This window comes from Apostichopus japonicus, chromosome 8, assembly GCF_037975245.1.
Source record: "Apostichopus japonicus isolate 1M-3 chromosome 8, ASM3797524v1, whole genome shotgun sequence".
Taxonomy (NCBI): domain Eukaryota; kingdom Metazoa; phylum Echinodermata; class Holothuroidea; order Aspidochirotida; family Stichopodidae; genus Apostichopus; species Apostichopus japonicus.
Window position 1 is genome coordinate 41,158,875 of NC_092568.1, and position 19,116 is coordinate 41,177,990.

At 36.3% G+C, this 19,116-nt stretch overlaps 2 protein-coding genes across 3 annotated transcripts in view; one reads left to right on the forward strand and one right to left on the reverse strand.

Annotated features, from left to right (window-relative positions):
* The window catches only part of LOC139972057 (protein ARV1-like), a 25,939-nt gene extending 16,902 nt beyond the window's left edge, over window positions 1–9,037 (reverse strand). The window contains exon 1 of the mRNA XM_071978951.1: window positions 9,017–9,037. Within this exon, the coding sequence (XP_071835052.1) occupies window positions 9,017–9,022 (6 nt within the window). The 5' untranslated portion in view covers window positions 9,023–9,037. The remainder of the gene's footprint in view (window positions 1–9,016) is intronic.
* LOC139972054 (vitamin D3 receptor B-like) overlaps window positions 1–19,116 on the forward strand; it is a 238,195-nt gene that overhangs the window by 6,386 nt on the left and 212,693 nt on the right. The window lies entirely within an intron of this gene.

The window sequence follows — 19,116 nt, forward strand, 5'->3', positions numbered from 1 at the left end:
ACAACAATTTTTACCTCATTTATGAGTGGATTGGGGTTGATGGGAAATCTTCAAAACAGCTTGTAAATAAGAGTAAACAGTGTACATGCTTATGAGATGGTCAAGTTTGTCACTAATAGACTACAGTACATAGATTTCTACATTTTCTCAATACTTAGTATGCATGTTGAGATATTGTAGTGCTTGATGGTAACATGTTTATTTTTTTAGTCTGCTACTAGATCTCTTCGGCAGTTCTTTTGAAGTTTTGACAGTGGGTACATATGCAGAAATGTTACTAGAGAACACAAATTGCTTTTATTGTATGACCTATTTTTACTAGTGTTGTTGTAAGGTGCGATCGTATACCTATACTGTGTGAATATTCTACACAATATATAGGGCAGATGGCCCACTGCCTTAGCTTTGCTGTTTTACAGGGCTGCTGCCGTGCCACTCTTTTTGCCCACCCTGCCCTTTCAACCAATTTTCACCGCCCAGCCCCTCTTTCATCCGCCCATGTACTTTCCTACTCGCCAAGTCCATAGTAGCTCCATGCTTTGACCTTGCAGCGATTCCAACTCTTCAAAAATTCCTGTACCTACAGTGTGCATAATTTATTTCTCACTAAATTCCACACAGTTCAATAAGTGCATATATCCCATGTCCATAGGCCTGTCGAGCTTGGGAGTTTCCACTACACATGCGCAGATCTTCAAAACCTGACCCAACATTTACCCTAGGCGCTTTGCAGTGTTTGCCAAAAAAAACAGCTCCATGAAAGTTACAGTAGGCCTTTGTGAATAACTTTTTACGCAATATTGATTAAAACAAAATCAAACTTCAATCGCTACTTTTGATGATGCTTGAAGTATAGTAGTTTACATAAAAACGCAATAAGAGAAAATGACTGAAGCACATGGACAAAAGGACCGCGAAAAAGTTTGCAAAAACGAAACTACTGTGGTATGAATGCACATTTTACATAAGCAATTCTCAATATGGAGAGAATAAACATACTGTGAGATGGAAATCCTTTTCAGTATCAGATATGTTATCTTCCCACAAATTTATAGACTCATAACATTTTCTAATCAAAACAATGATTCAAATATTATGTGTTAGTCTCATAAACAACTCAAGCCCATTTGCAGTAACATGCGTGCATGTTGTCAAAAGTACCTACTGTATGTGAAAACATGGCCTAACATTATGATATATGAGTGTACACATAAATACCACAATGTGAGCTATCTCTGCACAGGGGAAAGTAAGTTTCCAGTAGTTGCAAACTTTGTGTTCATTGAGCAGATGCAAGAATGTCTGCAGACAATGGGTAAGGCACTATTAGCCAATCATATCACTGGAAATTGACATTGATTATTAGCATGAAAGTCTTGGTAATGAAATGTTGTTAACCCTGTACCTTGCAGTTGATTGTTATGATTTATTTGTTTTCAGACAAATTCAATCATCAGGCAGGATTGGAAGAAATTATGTTTCTTTTCCAAATAAGTTGTGGTTTTTTGAAAAGCAGAAATGTTTGCATCTATAGGCCTAGTTGTGAGTGTGTACTTGGGGTTTGTTCTCTAATATAAAAGATTGTGTCTGCCGAACGCAAGCGATTTGAAGAGTTAGCTTCTCTGGCTAAAACATTGCGCCCCAGATGCAGAATCCTGCCTTTGTAACAATGCTGTTATGGGTACATGTACATGGAATTATGGACAAAAGTTTCTTACTTTTATAGCCTCAAATAATTTCAGTGACAAATACTGAGACAATTTAGTGCATGAAACACACATTTCTCATCTAAGATCACATCTAATTGTCAATGGCAGCCTTACAGTAACCACCTTACATGGTTACTGACCTTATAGCTAGTAAAAAGGTAAACAAAGAATGCTACCCTTCTGAAGTTGTATCAATTACCAAGTTTAGAGCTGATGACCTACATACACACTTCACTGACTAAGTATGAAACAGACTGTGCTAATGTGACAGTACTGATACAGCTATCTTGCAAGAATCTGAGGGGTTCCTTACCTGGCAGTAAAGCCTTGATTTGACCATGGAGATAGCAAGAGTCTAGACAACTTGAAAAAGTACTGTTCACTAGAGCTTCAAAAGAAATTGTTTGCTTGAAAGTGGCATTCCACACAATATACAATATCATTGTGAAATCATAGGAAGTTCTCCTGCCAGTGGGTAGGAAGTGCTCTCTAAAATAAGTTCTGTTAGTTGGGATTTACTTTAAGGTAATAAAGGCTTTATCTCATTAATTTTGTCCTTAAGCTATTCTTTAGTAATTGTCATCACTTTTGTAACTTATGCAAATGCATGAAAATGTCTGTTACCACTGTATAATACAGTACATTTCTGAACTGATAAACTGAGCATCAGAATAACTAGTACATATTGAGATTCTGCAGCATAGCTGCTGTGATCTTTTGTTAACATGAAAATAGTTTTGTGGAAATGAGGTCATTGTTGGAAGAGATGTTGGAAGTATACTCCATGAAATCCATGCTGATCTACAGAACTTTGAGTAATACTTTCAATCGTTGTTGTGACATTAGTTATGTGCCTTAATTAATATCTTATATGCAACAGTCTAATTAGGTATTGCCTTAGTGCCTACATTTAATGTAACTGTCACCACAACAAGTTTAGTCTAATAAGGTTAAAGGCTTCTAATTGATACGTGATACAGCAGTTATACTTCTTATTATGTTGATGTCTGGTGTAAAGTAGTATATATACAGGTAGAACACACTCGATTTCGTTGCGACATGTAGCATATTAATATAATGGAACCATTATAGAAAGCTTTTCGTAATTTTACCAGTTAGTCTGTCCTTTGAGATGACCAGACTTTAGTCAGTCGTCTGAGATGACCAGACATTTATATTGGATTTAAAAAATATGTGGACTTTTCAAGTTTTAAATACTGTATTGTACTCTGTTATAACCTGTAACATTCTGTACTCTCCACTGCAATGCAATGCATGATGTGTGCATTCATACTTTAAAGCTAAAAATGATGGTTTTGTTTCTTGCTAATGAAAGCACCAATCTGTCGATATGGTTAGATCAACTTATTCAGTGGTCGAATATGATCTGGTAGGATGGTATACAAAGAAAAACAAGAAAAGAATAGAGAACTCCTGGATTATCAAATAGTCATCTTTTTATGGATCATGCAGGTTTTTCCTTATCCAGCCATTCTCCTGTTTGTAGAGTAGTTATTTATTTCTGGGGCCATGTTTCTTCCTCCCAGTCCAGTACCTTAAATATGACTTGATTCTTTGATTTGAATCAAAGAAAAAATAAAAATACGAATGTTCTAGACTCTTTGGGTGGTAGAATGAGAAGGAAGAAGGGAGGTCATTGACTGGAGGAGTCAGCAGTGTAGGACTTTCACGGTCGTCCGGTCGTCCGTGACGACTAGAAATTACGTCGGACTACCAAATCTTTCAAAATGTTGTGTGCTTGGTAGTCCTTCGGACGACCAAAAACAAATGAAGGCTTTGAAGAATTATTGAGCCTAATTATATTTCATTAAAAACGAAAGTCAATTTAATTAAATAGTTTCTGAATAACACCCAAACCAAACATGAATTATTTAAAAACATGCGCGAAATATTAACTTTACAACATCGTTAGAAAAAATCTGTTCACTAATAAAGTCGCCTAACGTTAGTCTCTAATGATGTACCCAGAAAACAAATGAGACTTGTGGCTAAATGTCAGTGCAATGCATTTTGTACGGTGTTGTAACAACATTCGATCAGACACTGACAGGCCGAGTGAAAATGCATTGCTGGACAATGGGGGAAATCTAGCCTATACTGCTGAATTTGTGACGCAGTTTTAAGATATCCATGGAATACTTTCAGTATTGCTGTTATCTTCGACCACATGGTTGCCTAACAGCACACTAAGTCAATTGGGGAAATCTAGCCTATACCGCTGAATTTGTGACGCAGTTATAAGGTATCCATGGAATACAGTAATGTTATTAGCGAAAAAAATACTGACAACTTTTTTAATTTAAATTGTCACGAAACGGAAACTGATGAAAATGTTAAAATGACAAGTTAGAGTAGCTATATTACGTGACAAAATGAAAAGAGATTAAATCTGTTTTACAATCTTTAAAAGTTACAACAAAACTGTCGATATTATGAAACAAACTATTTTCGGTAAAGCCCCGTTTCTAGACTGCCTTACAATGAACAGCGTGCACTATACGTACATCAGTTTACAACTGCAGTGTTTACCCCTAACATTTTTGGCACGTTTCCAAAAAACTTTTCATGTAGTAAACTATTTTGGCTCCACACTAGAATTAATAAGGTCAGTCAGTAAAGGATCGGTAAAGTTATGCGAAATATTATCTTAGACGTTCAAGAAAAGTAGGTAAATATCCCCGTAACATTAAGGTAGGTAAAACACACCTCAAGCCAACCGACTCCTCCGCATGAACAAAACAATCTATTCCCCATGATACACGAGGCACAGTCTATAACAAACATAGCACGATATCAAGGCCCATGCAATGGCTAAAGTATGGCCATCTTTATGAAAGTAAACCTTTTAATCCCATGTTTTAGGCCACTTGGCATGATTAACTAAATGCTAAATATTGTTCCCATGTCCTTGTGGAAAACGTCAACTTCGCAAAATATAATTAGTTGTGTTTTTGTTGTTACGTGAGATCCGTAAACGACGAAGTGGTTAGGCTATATACTATACACTTAACTATGGTAGGATATTAATTTTTCCTTTTTTTGTGTGGAAATTCTAGAAAATACTTTCTTTTTCCCGTGCTTAACACCAGATGTGGTCTGATGGTTTGTTCATAAATGGGTGAACTAGAGCTTGTTTACATGACATTAGTTGCAATTAGCACGATATGCCAGTTTCGCGTGAATTGTTCGAAAGTATTTTGCTCGATCTTTCGTAAAGTTTGAAGGGGGACCAACTTACTGTTCGTACACAATTGGTAATTCCTCTACTGATTTTCAGAGTTTTTTCTCTATACAGTCAATGTTGTAAAGGATGGGTTTTTTCGAAGTTCAAAAGTCAGTAAATGAAGTTGAAAGTATCGTCATTTGTTCAATCCTCAAAAAATATCGTTTTGAAAAAAAAAAAATTATGCAGACAATCGGTAGGGACTATTAGCCAATCAAATCACGGGAATCTTGGTAAAGCATTATTGTCTATTTTTAGCATGAAAATCTCTGTAATGAAGTTTTGGTAGCACTGTACCTTGCGGTTGATTGTTATGATATATTTATTTTCAAACAAATTCAATGATCTGTAGGAGTAGGAGAACTTTTGATTCTTGTCAGAAGAAGAAATAATGAAAGATGTTCATTCAAAATATGTTTTGTTATGTTTTCCGTTGACCTAGTTGTGAGTGTGTACATGGGGATTGCAAGCAATTTGAAGATTTTGCGTCCCTGGCCAAAACATTGGGTCCCGTACCCAGAATCCTGTTCGTAACAATGCTGGAATACTTTCGTTATTGCTTTTATCTTAGACCACATGGTAGCATAACTCAATGGAAATATCTTGCCTAACCATAGGTTTGCTAAAAAAAAATCACACTGCGTAGTATTTGGGTAATAAATAAGGAACCGGGTAGTATCGCGTCGGGCGGGTATCCGGATACCCCGTGCAAACACTTTTTGAAAACAGTACACAATAACATGGTTATATGCTAAACTAATAAAGCTTTGGTTGACACAATCAGATTGAGCACCAAAATGTTTTGTTTTGTATAATTTGTGTTCATTTTCAATTTTGGTGGAAAATTTGGAAGGACTACCAAGTTTTTTGCAGGACTACCAAATATTTGAAAATCCTTGAAACTGGTAGTCCTTCGGACAACCTTCTCAAATTCCTGAAAATCCAACACTGGTCAGGTAATAGAGAAAGGCACAATGTGACAAGGTTACCAGTTCACTCTAGACACGGTAGAATCAGAGTACTGAGGTTGTGAGGAGACAGGTAAACTCATCACCCATAAATATCTAAACCTGGTATGGTTTGGAATTTACACTGTAATTATTTAGTACTGGGCCTCCCAGTTCATGTTTCTTATTTCCCAGTCTGATGGTGCTGGTACCTTAAATTTGATATTCAAGATATGTTTCTACTTTCATGAACTGAAAATAGAATAATAAGAAACATAAGAAATTCAATTATTACAATCAAAGAGCAGGGCTGTGATATTAAATAAAACCAAATAGTATATAGCGTGGACCGGTTTGTAATCTCAGCAGCCACCCAGCATGAATGGGATCGTTCTTCCAGTTAATAATGTCTTTCACATTATGAGACAAAGTTATAATGTACCAGTGTGGATCCTACAATGGCAAACTGTACCAAGCACAAGATACATTTTTATGCAGATATTTACATATTTTGCCAATCTCCTAATACGTATGCATAGCTAATTACACACACTTGCTACATTTTCTTCCTTTGATAAGCCAGAAAGAGCCACATTAAAGATAGTCATTAAGTCTGTGAAGTCCCACAAGTGGTTTTCCCTTTCTAACTCAACTGTTATCTTACTTTTCCAGTTTCTCTTTCTTTTTCAGGATCCACATGAAAATAATATTTCCTGTGACTGTAAGTGATAAGGTGTCATCACCATTTCAAAACATTGCAAAAAAATGAAAGAAACAAGAAATTTGCCAGTCTTGTACCCACAGTAGTGTAGTGACAATTAAAATAACCGTGCTTGTCTTAAAATGGAACCTTGAGGTTTAGAAAGGGGAAGTCCACACTATAGAATGGTTTTGTCCTTTTGATAATGACTACCCTGTACAAGTGTACATATTGGTTAAATTGGAAAGTCAGCCACTCACTGGCCAGATAGCCAGCCAATCAGTCAGTTATACAGTAATATGAGTTTAACCATTTTGAGTTGGTGAAACATGTGGAAATGTAATGACAAAACTTGAAATCTATATCACTTGATGGTTTAGGCAAAGGTGAAGCACTACATTATTATGGACATGGCATGGACACTAGGACTTCATCTTTTTGAACTTAAGCCATAACCTCATGTTGGATTAAGACGGAACAAAGTGCAAATTTGCACATTGTGACAATTATCCCAACACAGTACATATATGCAGTGTATTGAATTGATAGTTATATGTTAATCCTTTTTTTCACATTGGAATTTGTTTTTTGAGCATTTTCTTTAGAAGGAAAGTAAAGACTCAAAGCTAAAATGTATATTTGAAGGATTTTATTGACAAATCAGATGGATTAAAGTAAAGTATATTTAAGCAAAGTTAAAATAACTTGTTTCTTGTTCCCATTTTCATCTCTTTGTGGCCTCCACTTCCATTTCTCTGTTTTTTTATTCCTTGCTGGAGGCAAAAGGAATCTATGAGATGGTGATGGCATGTGTCTGTATACAGTGTATATGACTATGTGGATCTGTCTTATTGAGTACAAGAAGCCTATTGCTTTCTGTGAAGTTCAAGGGTCATTTGGGGTCAACAGAGGTCAATGTCTGAAAACTATGTGAACACCATTACTCAAAAAGTACATATTTGTTGAACTTAATAGATGGTATGTAGAGTCACCCTTGTTGAGTACAAGAACCCTATTGAAATTGGGGTAGGTCATCATTTAAGCAAAAGTCTGAAGTCTTTTAAACATGATAATACAAGAAGCAAATACTTCTTGAACTGCATATGTAGGATGTATATCTATCCAGGTTGGTGAGTGCAAGAATCCACATTGAAATTGGTAGAAGTCAATGGTCACATGAGGTCAACAGGCATCAACGTCTGAAAACCTTTTAAACATTTTAACTCCAAAATTAAAGCTACAACTAATTTGTGAATTCTCCAATGCTATGATTTTCTTTTAGTGAACATAGTTTGTTCAAATTTAGTTCAGTTTAGTTCTGTGAAGGGGCTCTATAGGTCTTCAATGAAACATACCTGGCATCCAGGTAATGGATATACTTCAGAGTTCATAAGTACTGTTGCTTGAAGCACATGCACTTAAACCCTCATATCAGTGTCCCCTCTGAGTCTCAAGGGTCAACAGGTTATTTCAAATGGGCACAAACTAGCTCAAGTGAGAGAGGAAGAGGGGGGGGGTGGGGAGGGAGAATTGGCCAATTTCCCAAAAATATATCACAATGTATAAACAATGTCCTGTAACACTCAACAATTATTAAAGGGACTTGCTAGCTCTATATTGTTAAATTGTGTCTATATTTCACATAGGAAGACTGTTCTTCATGGATATTGAAACATTTTGGTTTAGAATTTTATATGGTAAAATCCTAACCAGTGAATGACATGGTTGATGCCCACAAGCTACAGTACAAACCTTTTCTGGTTCTCACTTAATTCTTGGACAATTTAACTCACTCTGTCTACATTAGTCTGATTTTGAGGAAATTGTATCGCAAGGGATCACAAAGCTAACTGGCTTTCTGGTTCTTTATCAAATGGTAAAAAATTGTTTGAAATCCTTTGAACAAAATAACTGTAAGCAAAGTTCCAGAGAGCAAATTAGTAAAATCACAATCAATGTTTGCACTGTTATCTACAGTTGGGTTGACAAACATGTTTCTTTGTGTACATTTAATTAACACATATTTTAATTGATTCCTGGAATTTAATAGTAACAGATGTGTTGTAGGGTATCTAAGCTTTTCTTTACATGTTTGGGAAATCTTTCTGGTAAAACAACCACAATAACTGAAGAAATTGATACAAAACATTTTCTGTCAAGACGATCAATGTACAGTATTGACTCGACAACTGGTGTTGATCACTCCAAGCGTGCAAATATATAGCAAATTATCCGAGAAATTAACCTTGTAACATGTAGCAAACTAAATAAACACATTGTAAATAAACTTTGGTCTAAAATGTGAGTGTTCCTCCATCTCCTCAGGTTTGGAATGTTCCCATAAATTTCTAAAGAGCAATGATTACTCACTGGTTGGGCAGAAATAATTGATATAACTTGAAATTTAACACCTCACCTCCATTACCTGTCTCCTCAAAACACTCTGTGTAATCTTCCTATATCAGAACCCATGAGGCCATTAAATGGATAGTCCAGTCGCTGACAGTCTGGCACTTACATGAAAAAGAAAAAAATATTCCACACTGTTAGTTGAAACCGCCATGTTAATATCTTGCCCATAACTCAAGATATTGTCGATAGAATGGAAACTACTTTGACTGACTATACATTTGCTTGTTCCCTGGAGTGAATCATGTAAGGTGGCCTGGCAAATCTTCTTCAAATCTTTACTTTCCTTCTATATATAATCTTTTTGTTGATTTATCCTTGAAACCTGGAACGTTTAGAATGTTTGCTTAGCTGCCAAGGTTCTCTGTATTTAGAATTTTATATAAAAAAAATTTCTACAAATGTTATTTTCTTCTGTGAATAAGTGAGCTGTATAGTATGAAGCGCCAAACAAAACAAAAATCATATTATTATTTCAAATAAATGAAACACAGTACCTAGTAAGAAAAATTTAGCCTTCCAAATTATCGCCCCTTACATATATCTACATATGAATAAAAGAATTTTGTCCGCAAACATAGACATACTGTTTGTGTCAATGAGTACATGTGCGCAACAATTAAGTCATGTACCAAAACAGTTAGAGTCATGTGACGTCATTCCTGGTAGCATTTTAACTATTTTCATACTCATTGAATATGCAGTCCATTAACATCTATCTAATGACACAATCTTATAGCTGCCTCAGTTCTGAAACTACGCATACCCAGAACTTCAATGTTTAGTGTCATGTTTGGTTCCAAACTTGCTACTTTCTTGCAAATAATCGGACTGCAGGTGGAACGTGTGTAGCAGATCAGGACAGTTTACAATGTACAGTACGTAACCACAATGAGGCAGACAACATGCCTTGCTGTTTCTCAGTAACACCAGTGTCCTAGCAGTATGTGCACATATCAATTGGTAACATGATGGGAGTCTTTGCAATTCTCAATCTACAAGGTGCTGACTGCTGTTGGAGTATATATTAGCCGGGGAACATGCAGATAAATTAAGCTGTTTGTGACACAAAGAAAGTAAATCTCAACCATCGTTATCATCCAAACCTCAGTAATTATTAAATGCCTGTTTCAGTGACATTCTGTTATCCACAACTTGATGCCTCTCACTTAAAATTGACAAAGATTTAAGTAATATGTAAGGAGTACCTGCGAGCATGTCACATGACCCTACATGATTTGGTACGTTTTCTCACTGTGTAGAGACTTCCAGATGGATATTTCGATGTCTACAAAGTCCAGGGTGAGCCCAACCTCATGTATTATTACACACTAATTAACACTCGTAATGTTGAAGATGTCTGAGAGATCAAGTGTCTTAGTTTGAACAACTAATTACAATCTTTAAAATACTGATTATAGGTTCGTTAGAATTGTTGAACAAATTAAAACAAGCTGTGTTAATGTAAATAGTAAAGTCTTCCATGATTTAGTTTTTGTACTATAGCTTTACAATGAGCTCTGTTAGTTAAGTTCCTGCAGTTAGTGATGATAGTGCAAATGGTTAACCGCTTGTACAGTGTGTACAGGTAATGCCCTCTAAAACGTAAATAGATGCTGCAGTCACTGATTCAAGAAAATGAAAACTCCAACATTTATAAGGCAGGTTTGCTGGAAGAAATTCATGAGATGGTAAAGTTGTAATTAATAGAATGATATTGTTGAAAAAACTACATGTATCTATTGCATGTTAACTGGTTGCAGCCTGGTATTACAACTACTGTAGGAGATGATGGCAGTCATTCCAATGAACAACAGTATTGGAAATACTGTAAAAAGGATGAATCAAAACTACAGTATCAAATGTTTCCTGAAAGATAATGAGGGCGGTATTGAAGAACTAAGCATGCATAGACTCCCGGATGCATGTTGGAAGAATCTAACCGTGATAGTAATTGCCGACTTTGCAATGTTCATTATTGTCACTGCCTACTTTGCAATCTGCGGTCCCCCTCACAATATTGCAAGGTCGGTAAAAATAACTGCAAAGTTTTCCCTTTCAGGAAGCAAAAAAAAAGTACAGCAATTAAAATGTTGTGACTGATAAAGTCCTACATTCTAGAAGTGACCAGTATAAAATTCACCTTTTGGTCTGACAGTGTGCAGGTACAGTAATACCGCTATTACAAGTATTGTTCACTCTGTGCTTTTACATTCAATCCTCCAATCTTCATCCTGTGTCTCCAAAACCCCAAATTAATTTATTCCACTTTTTCCAATGAACAGGAAGTTACATAGAACAGTTAGATACATGCTAGTGCAGTAAGATACAAGTGATGTCCAGCAAGAAAACGTATGTCGTGGTCATTTTTGGTCACTGTTATCCACCAAACTTTCAAATGTATATTTTTGGGATCTCGAGCTCCAGATCTCCACCAAAATGGGGATTAAGGTCTTGGGGATCAAATCCTGAGTGCAAGAGCTTTCACACTAGTAAGTTGATTTTGAGGATCAGATCTGGATCAGATCCCCTTCTCAAAGATCTAGTGTGGAAGAACTCAAGTGTAAGTTCCAGACATGGCTGCTTTTACAGTAGCATTGAGCCCTACAGTAGTATGTAGCTTCATCAGATTGATAATGTAGCACTGGTGGACTGTAAATGAATGACCGGCTGATCTATTCAAGTTATTTTGTGGGCCAAATAGTGTGAAGGTGGACCAGGGAGTCCACTATCTTATCTTTATGGAATTATAATGATATCGAAACATTAGCAATAGTTGGTGACAAGTAGTTGATGGCAAGTAGTTGATGGCAAGTAGTTGATGGCAAGTAGTTGGTGACAAGTAGTTGATGGCAAGTAGTTGGTGGCAAGTAGACTTGCGATGAAATGAGAACAAAGACTAACAAGATAAAAGTTGCAGGAAAATATATTTTTACCAGAGACTCTCATTAGCCTCCCAGCTCCTTATATTTCCTCGCTTACCTATCTCCTCACAACCTTAGCACTCTCTATCTACCGTACCTATAGAACACACTTCTCAGTGAGTATGAAATTCAGTTAACCTTTCAAATACAGACCTCAGTGCGTCTTATAAACTGGCCTCGTCTGGATCTGCAGTCTGAGACGAAAACAAACAAAAATAATGTATGAAAGTTGACATCACTTTTAGGTGTGAGATGTCAAATGTTTGTGTCAGTAAGCTGTAAAGCTTTGAGCCCCATACCCCTCCAAAAATATACCTTCTTCTGCCTCTATTTAATTTTCCAAATGATTTGATTATGTGTTTCATCAATCCCAAATCTTTGTAGATGTTTAAAGAAAGGGTTTTTCCTTCTCTGACATGTTATACTTTTTCAGGTATTTTGTAGTCTCAAAATGCACTTTGCGATATTGCGCTGTGTAACCCAAACACTCTCAGGCTTTAGGCACAGACAGCCGTACGTAGTGGAATTGCCTATCAGCTTTACGTAGAGCCCGGAGGTCTCTGCCAATTGTTTAGATTATGTGAATGTACTCTGGTAGTGCCTTCTCATAAAGTTTATTTATGAATCGCAATCCCCGTCTTGATGAATGAAGGCATTCTGTATCTTTTCTCGGATGTAAATTTATGCACTTTCATCTTCAGTAAGTGCTGTCTCAGAGGCCAGCGTTACCCATCATCCCTCTGGCTTTAACTTGCAATTTTATTCTTCTGGCTCTAGGAAGGAAGAGGCCATGCTTATCCTTGGAGGCAGATTTTGTGATCATACTGCGAAATGAAACATTCAAGTTGCTTTGACATTTTTCTCGATGTACAATCATGAGCTTTTTGCACTGAAATTTGTTTTCTTACTCTCTTGGACAAACTAAAGCTTTCAGCATTGCCCTGATCAATACTGCTTGAGTGAGATTTTCAAGGTTTGTTAACGATACTTCTTTCTCCGAGTACATAAAAGCATTTCGGTCATACCGTATAATTTACAATAAATACTCTGAAAATGATATTGAACTAGTCAATCGTAATCATGTTTCTTTTCCAGTGTAAATGTTTTGTAATATTTTTAATGAGTGAATGCACTTAATTATATAAGGGGGGGGGGGGATGGGGGAGGAGGGTTTGTCTCTCATGAATAAGAAAATTGGAACGTCCAGGAAAGACTAACATTGACTAAATATTGACTGCTCTAACCTCTTCATGGATTATCAGGAAATATAAAATGCAGTGATCTTTATGTGTACTGTACTGGTGGTCAATTTCCATTTTAGTGGTCATGATAGGCAGTGGTATACAGAAGGTGGACAGTAACAGTAATTCAAAGTTACTCCTGCACATTACGTAACTTTATGGGACCAAGGTTAAAACAATGGGCACATATTATTCACATCTGGGGCAGATTCTCAACATGCCATTGAACAAATATATCTACAAATAATATCTGATTTTGTACTTGTGCTGGTTTTTCTTCCATAGAGAAATTGGTATTGTACTTGATGAAACATACTTATGAATATATATATTCAATTAATTAATTAATATTCAGACACTTAGGATGGTCAGTTAATGTGCAGAGGATCACTGGCTCTATTTTGAATTGTCTTGGTTGAAAATTATACATAGACTACAGCCAAACTGCTAGCCTGTCATAATAGAATAAATAAGGTTCTTGGGCTGTTTAGAGGTGTTTCCACACAGTGTCATTGTCACACAACTGCAGTAGCCTTCCTGGAGTTAAATGTTATACTTTCATGCCACATTCACGCCACGTTTCATGCCACAAAACATGCCACGTTTCATGCCACAAAACAAAAACATTTCATGTTAAAACTTTCATGCCACATTCAGATCTAAAGAGAGTTCTGTAAGATGCTAGTTGTGTCAGTTGTAAACCAAATGCTGAAGAGACTACAAAAGCACTGAAGACAACAAAGATATGATCACTTTCCCTGGTTTGTGAAATAGGATATGATGGCTTTTAACATGCTCAGATATACTTTTGGTCAAATGGATTTGTGTTGGTTTTTCAAATGTGAGTATATTAGGAATGCACATGTAGGAAATGATGTCCAATCTCGGAAAGGGAAAATACCCCGATTGATCATTTAATAAGCAACTTCTCAGTGGGGTTGATCAAATGATATTGATAGCTGCTCTGTTACTACAGATAAGGAGATGCCCAGGAAAGAGTACTGAGGTCAAAGGTCAAACAAGAGGATGTCCATTAGTGTTCAACCGATTATGCATAACAGAAAATACCGATTACTGATTATTTTTTTCATAATCGTACCGATTCCGATTCCGATTATTTGAAAATGAGAAAATATCCTGTTTATACGAAATCGACAATAAAGGTTGTGATAGAAACAATTATTGTTGTGATTTTCCTCTGTTTCCTTTTGCTTCGTTGTAATACAAGGCTCTTAGGTATATTTTTGTATGTACCAAATTACCTCTAGAGTTTCTCGGAAAGGAAAAAAGATTTTTTTTTAAATTTCCAAAATACGAAAATTAACATCCTACCTAGTCAGCACTGTGCTGAGCGAATGGCCTAAACACCTGGACGTGAATGTCACCTGTTAATGGCTTGAAATGGGCTAAGAATAGTTACTCAAAATATCCATCTCAAAAAGTATCTCAGACAAACCATCTATCTTCAATCTTTACCAAAGTGTAAATTTTAATGACATATTGCCTTCATTCCGACATTATTTTGTACTTATTTTTAGTATTATACCGTTTATGAACAAATAGAAATGTTACGAACTTGAAGTCAAACATACCTATTTGTTACCTATTTAACTCCTTTCAGGTTCAATTAGAAAATGTAAGCTTAGGCCAATCAAACTGAAAAGCAAATTGTACCATCGTAACTTTTTTTAAATTACTGTAAAATGTTACCAGATTGATGTTAAGAAATAATAACAACTAGAAACTACTCCAATGTAAAATATAAATTCCTTCTATAAGACATGGCACATACCTTCAAAACAAACGCCGATTTCCAGCAAATTGAAAGTTGTAAACTAAGCTACGCATTTTTTTGCAAATCGATGGTTAGGCTACATTTCCCATTGACTTAGTGTGGTTGATAGGCTAACTTGTGGTCGAAGATTGCAGTTTACATGAATATTTTTATTTTTATTTGCGACACAACTAGAGCGAATAAACAGATGGCAAGGTTAGATACCCATGCAGTTGACTTAGTGTGAAGAAAGGCTACCATGTGGTCGGAGATTTGTGGGGATTTTAGGTTATTTTTGCTGGTACTGAAATTGCTTCGTGAAGCCGTAATTTGCCAGTCACTCTACGGGAAATTCCCGGTGATTTTGCGCGACCCTCCCGCACCGCTTCAAATTTCATGCGGGATGTGAGAACTGTTTGCGCGATTCGCGCTGCAATATTCCTCATTCGCGAAATTGGTATTGCTGCCATGCTTACTGTGCCGAGAAATATGAAGTCACTAACCACGAGTGAAGCAAAATCGGCGACCCTGGCAGCCTAATTTGTTAAAATTACATTGTGAAAGACATATAGAGGGTGCCTTTATTTTAATATTTCGTAGTAAAAGAACAAACCTTATACATCAGTTGATATTTTCAACTTCCATGTTTTTGAATAATGATTTTTTCACCTTCAATATGTTTTTGAATAATCGGTATGACATAACTGGTATTCCACGTAATTTTTACCGATTCCGATTATGTTCCGATTATGCAATTATCATACCGATTCCGATTCCGATTAGGTTAATCGTTTGAACACTAATGTCCATAGTGTTCAAAGATTCTTCATTGATGGTTCATCATCAGAAGACTCTGTTCTGAAGTTGTAGTACACAATAGCAATCCGTACACAAAACCACATCAACGATAAAAAGAAAAGGGCCTTTTTTACACTGACTATACCTGTACTCAAAGGGATCCCATTTTAAAGGCATTGAAGACTCGCTCCAAACCGCGTGCGGCTATCTGAAAAAGGTTAACTTTCCGTTGCTTGCAAGTGACGTTTTTTTCGTGGTGCTACAAAATGCAGACAGTAATGAAACGTGATACCTTGTTATCTTTAGCTGGACCTGAGATGTCCATCGCTGTATCGCTACTGTACACAGTGCTGTGGGTATTGACAGCAGCTGTATGTACTGACTGTACACTGGTGTCTAATTACCGACAGTAGCAAGCTGTGTGTGTATTTTCTGGGATCGATGGTGGTGTCTAACACTTCTGTTACACTTCATTCGAAACTAAGTCAGATTACTGGCATTAGACGCTTCTTTTTGCGCGAGTCTTCACTTCCTTTAAGACTCTGATTTCGTTTATTCACTATCAAAGACTGCTGATCTTTATGCTCCTTTGTGAGCTTGTTGGGATATTTAACATAATACCTCTGCCTTGTAGTAAACATCTTGCAACGCATAAACTAATCAGAAAAGGACAAAGTTATTTTTAACTTGATGACTTGACTTCCAGTATGTTAAATATCACATGTGGGGAATCTGTTTGGAAGTATCATTGTAGGGTTACTGTTGGTACAATTTCAAATACTGCTGGACCTAAAGTTGGTGAAGTGTGTAAATGTTTTAGACAGCTTTTCTCCTTAGAAGTAAAATGATTACTTTTTCCAGGTCAGAATATGTCATAGTTTCATAGAGAATAACTGTAACTAATAGCAGGTGACATGAATATGCACCCTCGTTAGTAATTAATGTGGCGCAGTCTTTGTTCCAGCCTGAGCTCTACATTCAATAAAGGAAACCGACACTCAGCACTGTATATCAGACCTCCTTCTGCCCTATTTTGTCCATTGCCCTAGAAATAAAAGAGATTAACAGTGGTGGGATGTGTTTTATGTCTACTATACCAGAGTACAGGCAATTCTCACATTAACCCTCACCCAGATTTAGTGTTTTCAAGGGGTATTTATATAGCTGAAGGCCAACATCTTATCCATTTCTCATTGTTTTGCATTTATTACAAAATGGTTCACTTCATTGATATGCAAAGGTCTCTCAGTTTTGTGAACTGATTCGCAAAATGACACTGTGGGTATATGTACCAGGGTTTCCCCTGGGATTAACATGTGAGAGGCAGTAACTGGTTTGTGATACTGGAGGGTGCGAAGCATACCTGGGGCCATGGGGGAAGGGGAGATATGGGGCCGTGGGGGGAGATATGGGGCCATGGGGGGAGATATGGGGCTATGGGGGAGGGAGATAGATAAAATGCTATGTTAAATAGGCAGAAGATGTTAACTTGGCATTCAAGAACATACAACTCACATTGCGATTCTAAACAATGACTGTCTATTGAAGCAAATGATAGCAGTTTATGTTATATTTTATTTTATGTTCAATATGCTGTATATGAGGCTAGATTGGAATGATAATGTGTATTCCTTAGGTGCTTACTGAAAAATAGCCCAAAATAGCAAAGGATATACAGTAATGTAAAATGTTGTACAGTAGATTCAAATTCAGCTTTACATTTTTAGATGTGAGTTGATGCGATGTTGGTTGCTCTAACTTATTTTAAATTCTAAAGTTGTCAATAATAGCTATTAGAATAAATAAAGAAGGTGTGCAGTATGCAAAAGGTGTAAAATTGTAGATAAGTCGTGACTTTAGTCTTGTTTGTGTTAGTTTGTTCATATAGACACCCATCTCAGTAGTACACTGTTGTGTTTGCTAATAAAATTTGAACAAACGCTCTCACTTTTTGTGAGATGAACCTGGCTGGCGGTATAAAGCTCTGTTCAAAGCACCGTCTCTTGTCAGCTATTGTTCCCAGTATCAGAGGAAATGCTTGTCACAGAAAAGAAAAACAAACAACAATTAACAAACGAAAATCACAACTTGTCAATCAGAAGTTTGGAATTGAAAAGGAATATTGTACTTAAATTTTGATCGATAAGCTTAACATCTCAGTGAACATGATGTAAATCCATCTCACTTTACATCCCTGGTTGAAACATCTGTGATATGTTTGTTTACTTTATTATATAGGTATAGGCTATTGTATGTCATGTATTGAATGTTCAAATAATAGCAGAAACTGCTATTAATTTAGCTTCAGCTGGAAGGTTGCTTCATACGTACAGTAACAGAGAAAAGCAGACCCAACCATCAGCAACTCTTGACAGACTTCTGTTTGGGTTGAAACTGTACATCATGTCGGTCACCTGACATGTATGGTACATGTCAGGTGACCGACTATTTACTTGATGCATCATGCCACAGTGCCATTATATGTTGCAATAGTACAGTAGTAGATATTGTAGTAACTGACCAAAATGTGCAAATATAATAAGAAAAGAGAGCAATGAAGGATGTAAAACATTCAGTATTCAACAATCAGTAGCTCTGATATACCATTTTAGACTTGTTCAAGTCTTCACACATGTGTGAGAAACAACATTTGAACCATAATAATATCTCTTGAATAAAAGGAGTCTTCATAGCATTTTAATGATGATGTTCATCATAAAATCTCTCGCACACAAATTGTAGTGATGTTGGTTGGGATTGTCCCTCTTTCAAGTATTCCTACCACAAATACTAAAAGGTATAAGATTATTGATACCTGAACACAATGTTTGTAAGAAAGCCCTGGAATTTATAACAATATGTGTATTACATGTATATATGAATATGTTCAGACTCTTCCTGCACAATTTTGTGTGGCTCATAGAGTGACATCTGGTATGAGCTCAGTATTTTTAAGGCAGCTTTTTTAAACCTAGTTAGCAAAGAATGACTGACTAGTTTCCTGCACTGTTTCCACTTTAGCTTTTCATGACCTTTGTGGTTTGCTTTGGAAACTGATCAAACCAGGCTGAAAATTTCTCATAGCTTCCATACAGCTAACAGGTGACCAGAAAAGCAGTGAAACGACAGTCCAAGAGTTGATGAACATGCTATTTTTTTTTTAATTTGTCAACTATCTATGTGTCTATCCTGGTTACAAAACGTTGGTAATGAAATAGCACTGTATCCCACATTCAGTATTTTTCACTCTTCTCAATATGTTTTTCCAGTTCCAGGTGATAATACATATTTTGATATGTTATAGTTTTGATATTATTACCATCTTTTCTACTTCTTGATATACTGTACTGTTTATATCTATCTAAAGAGA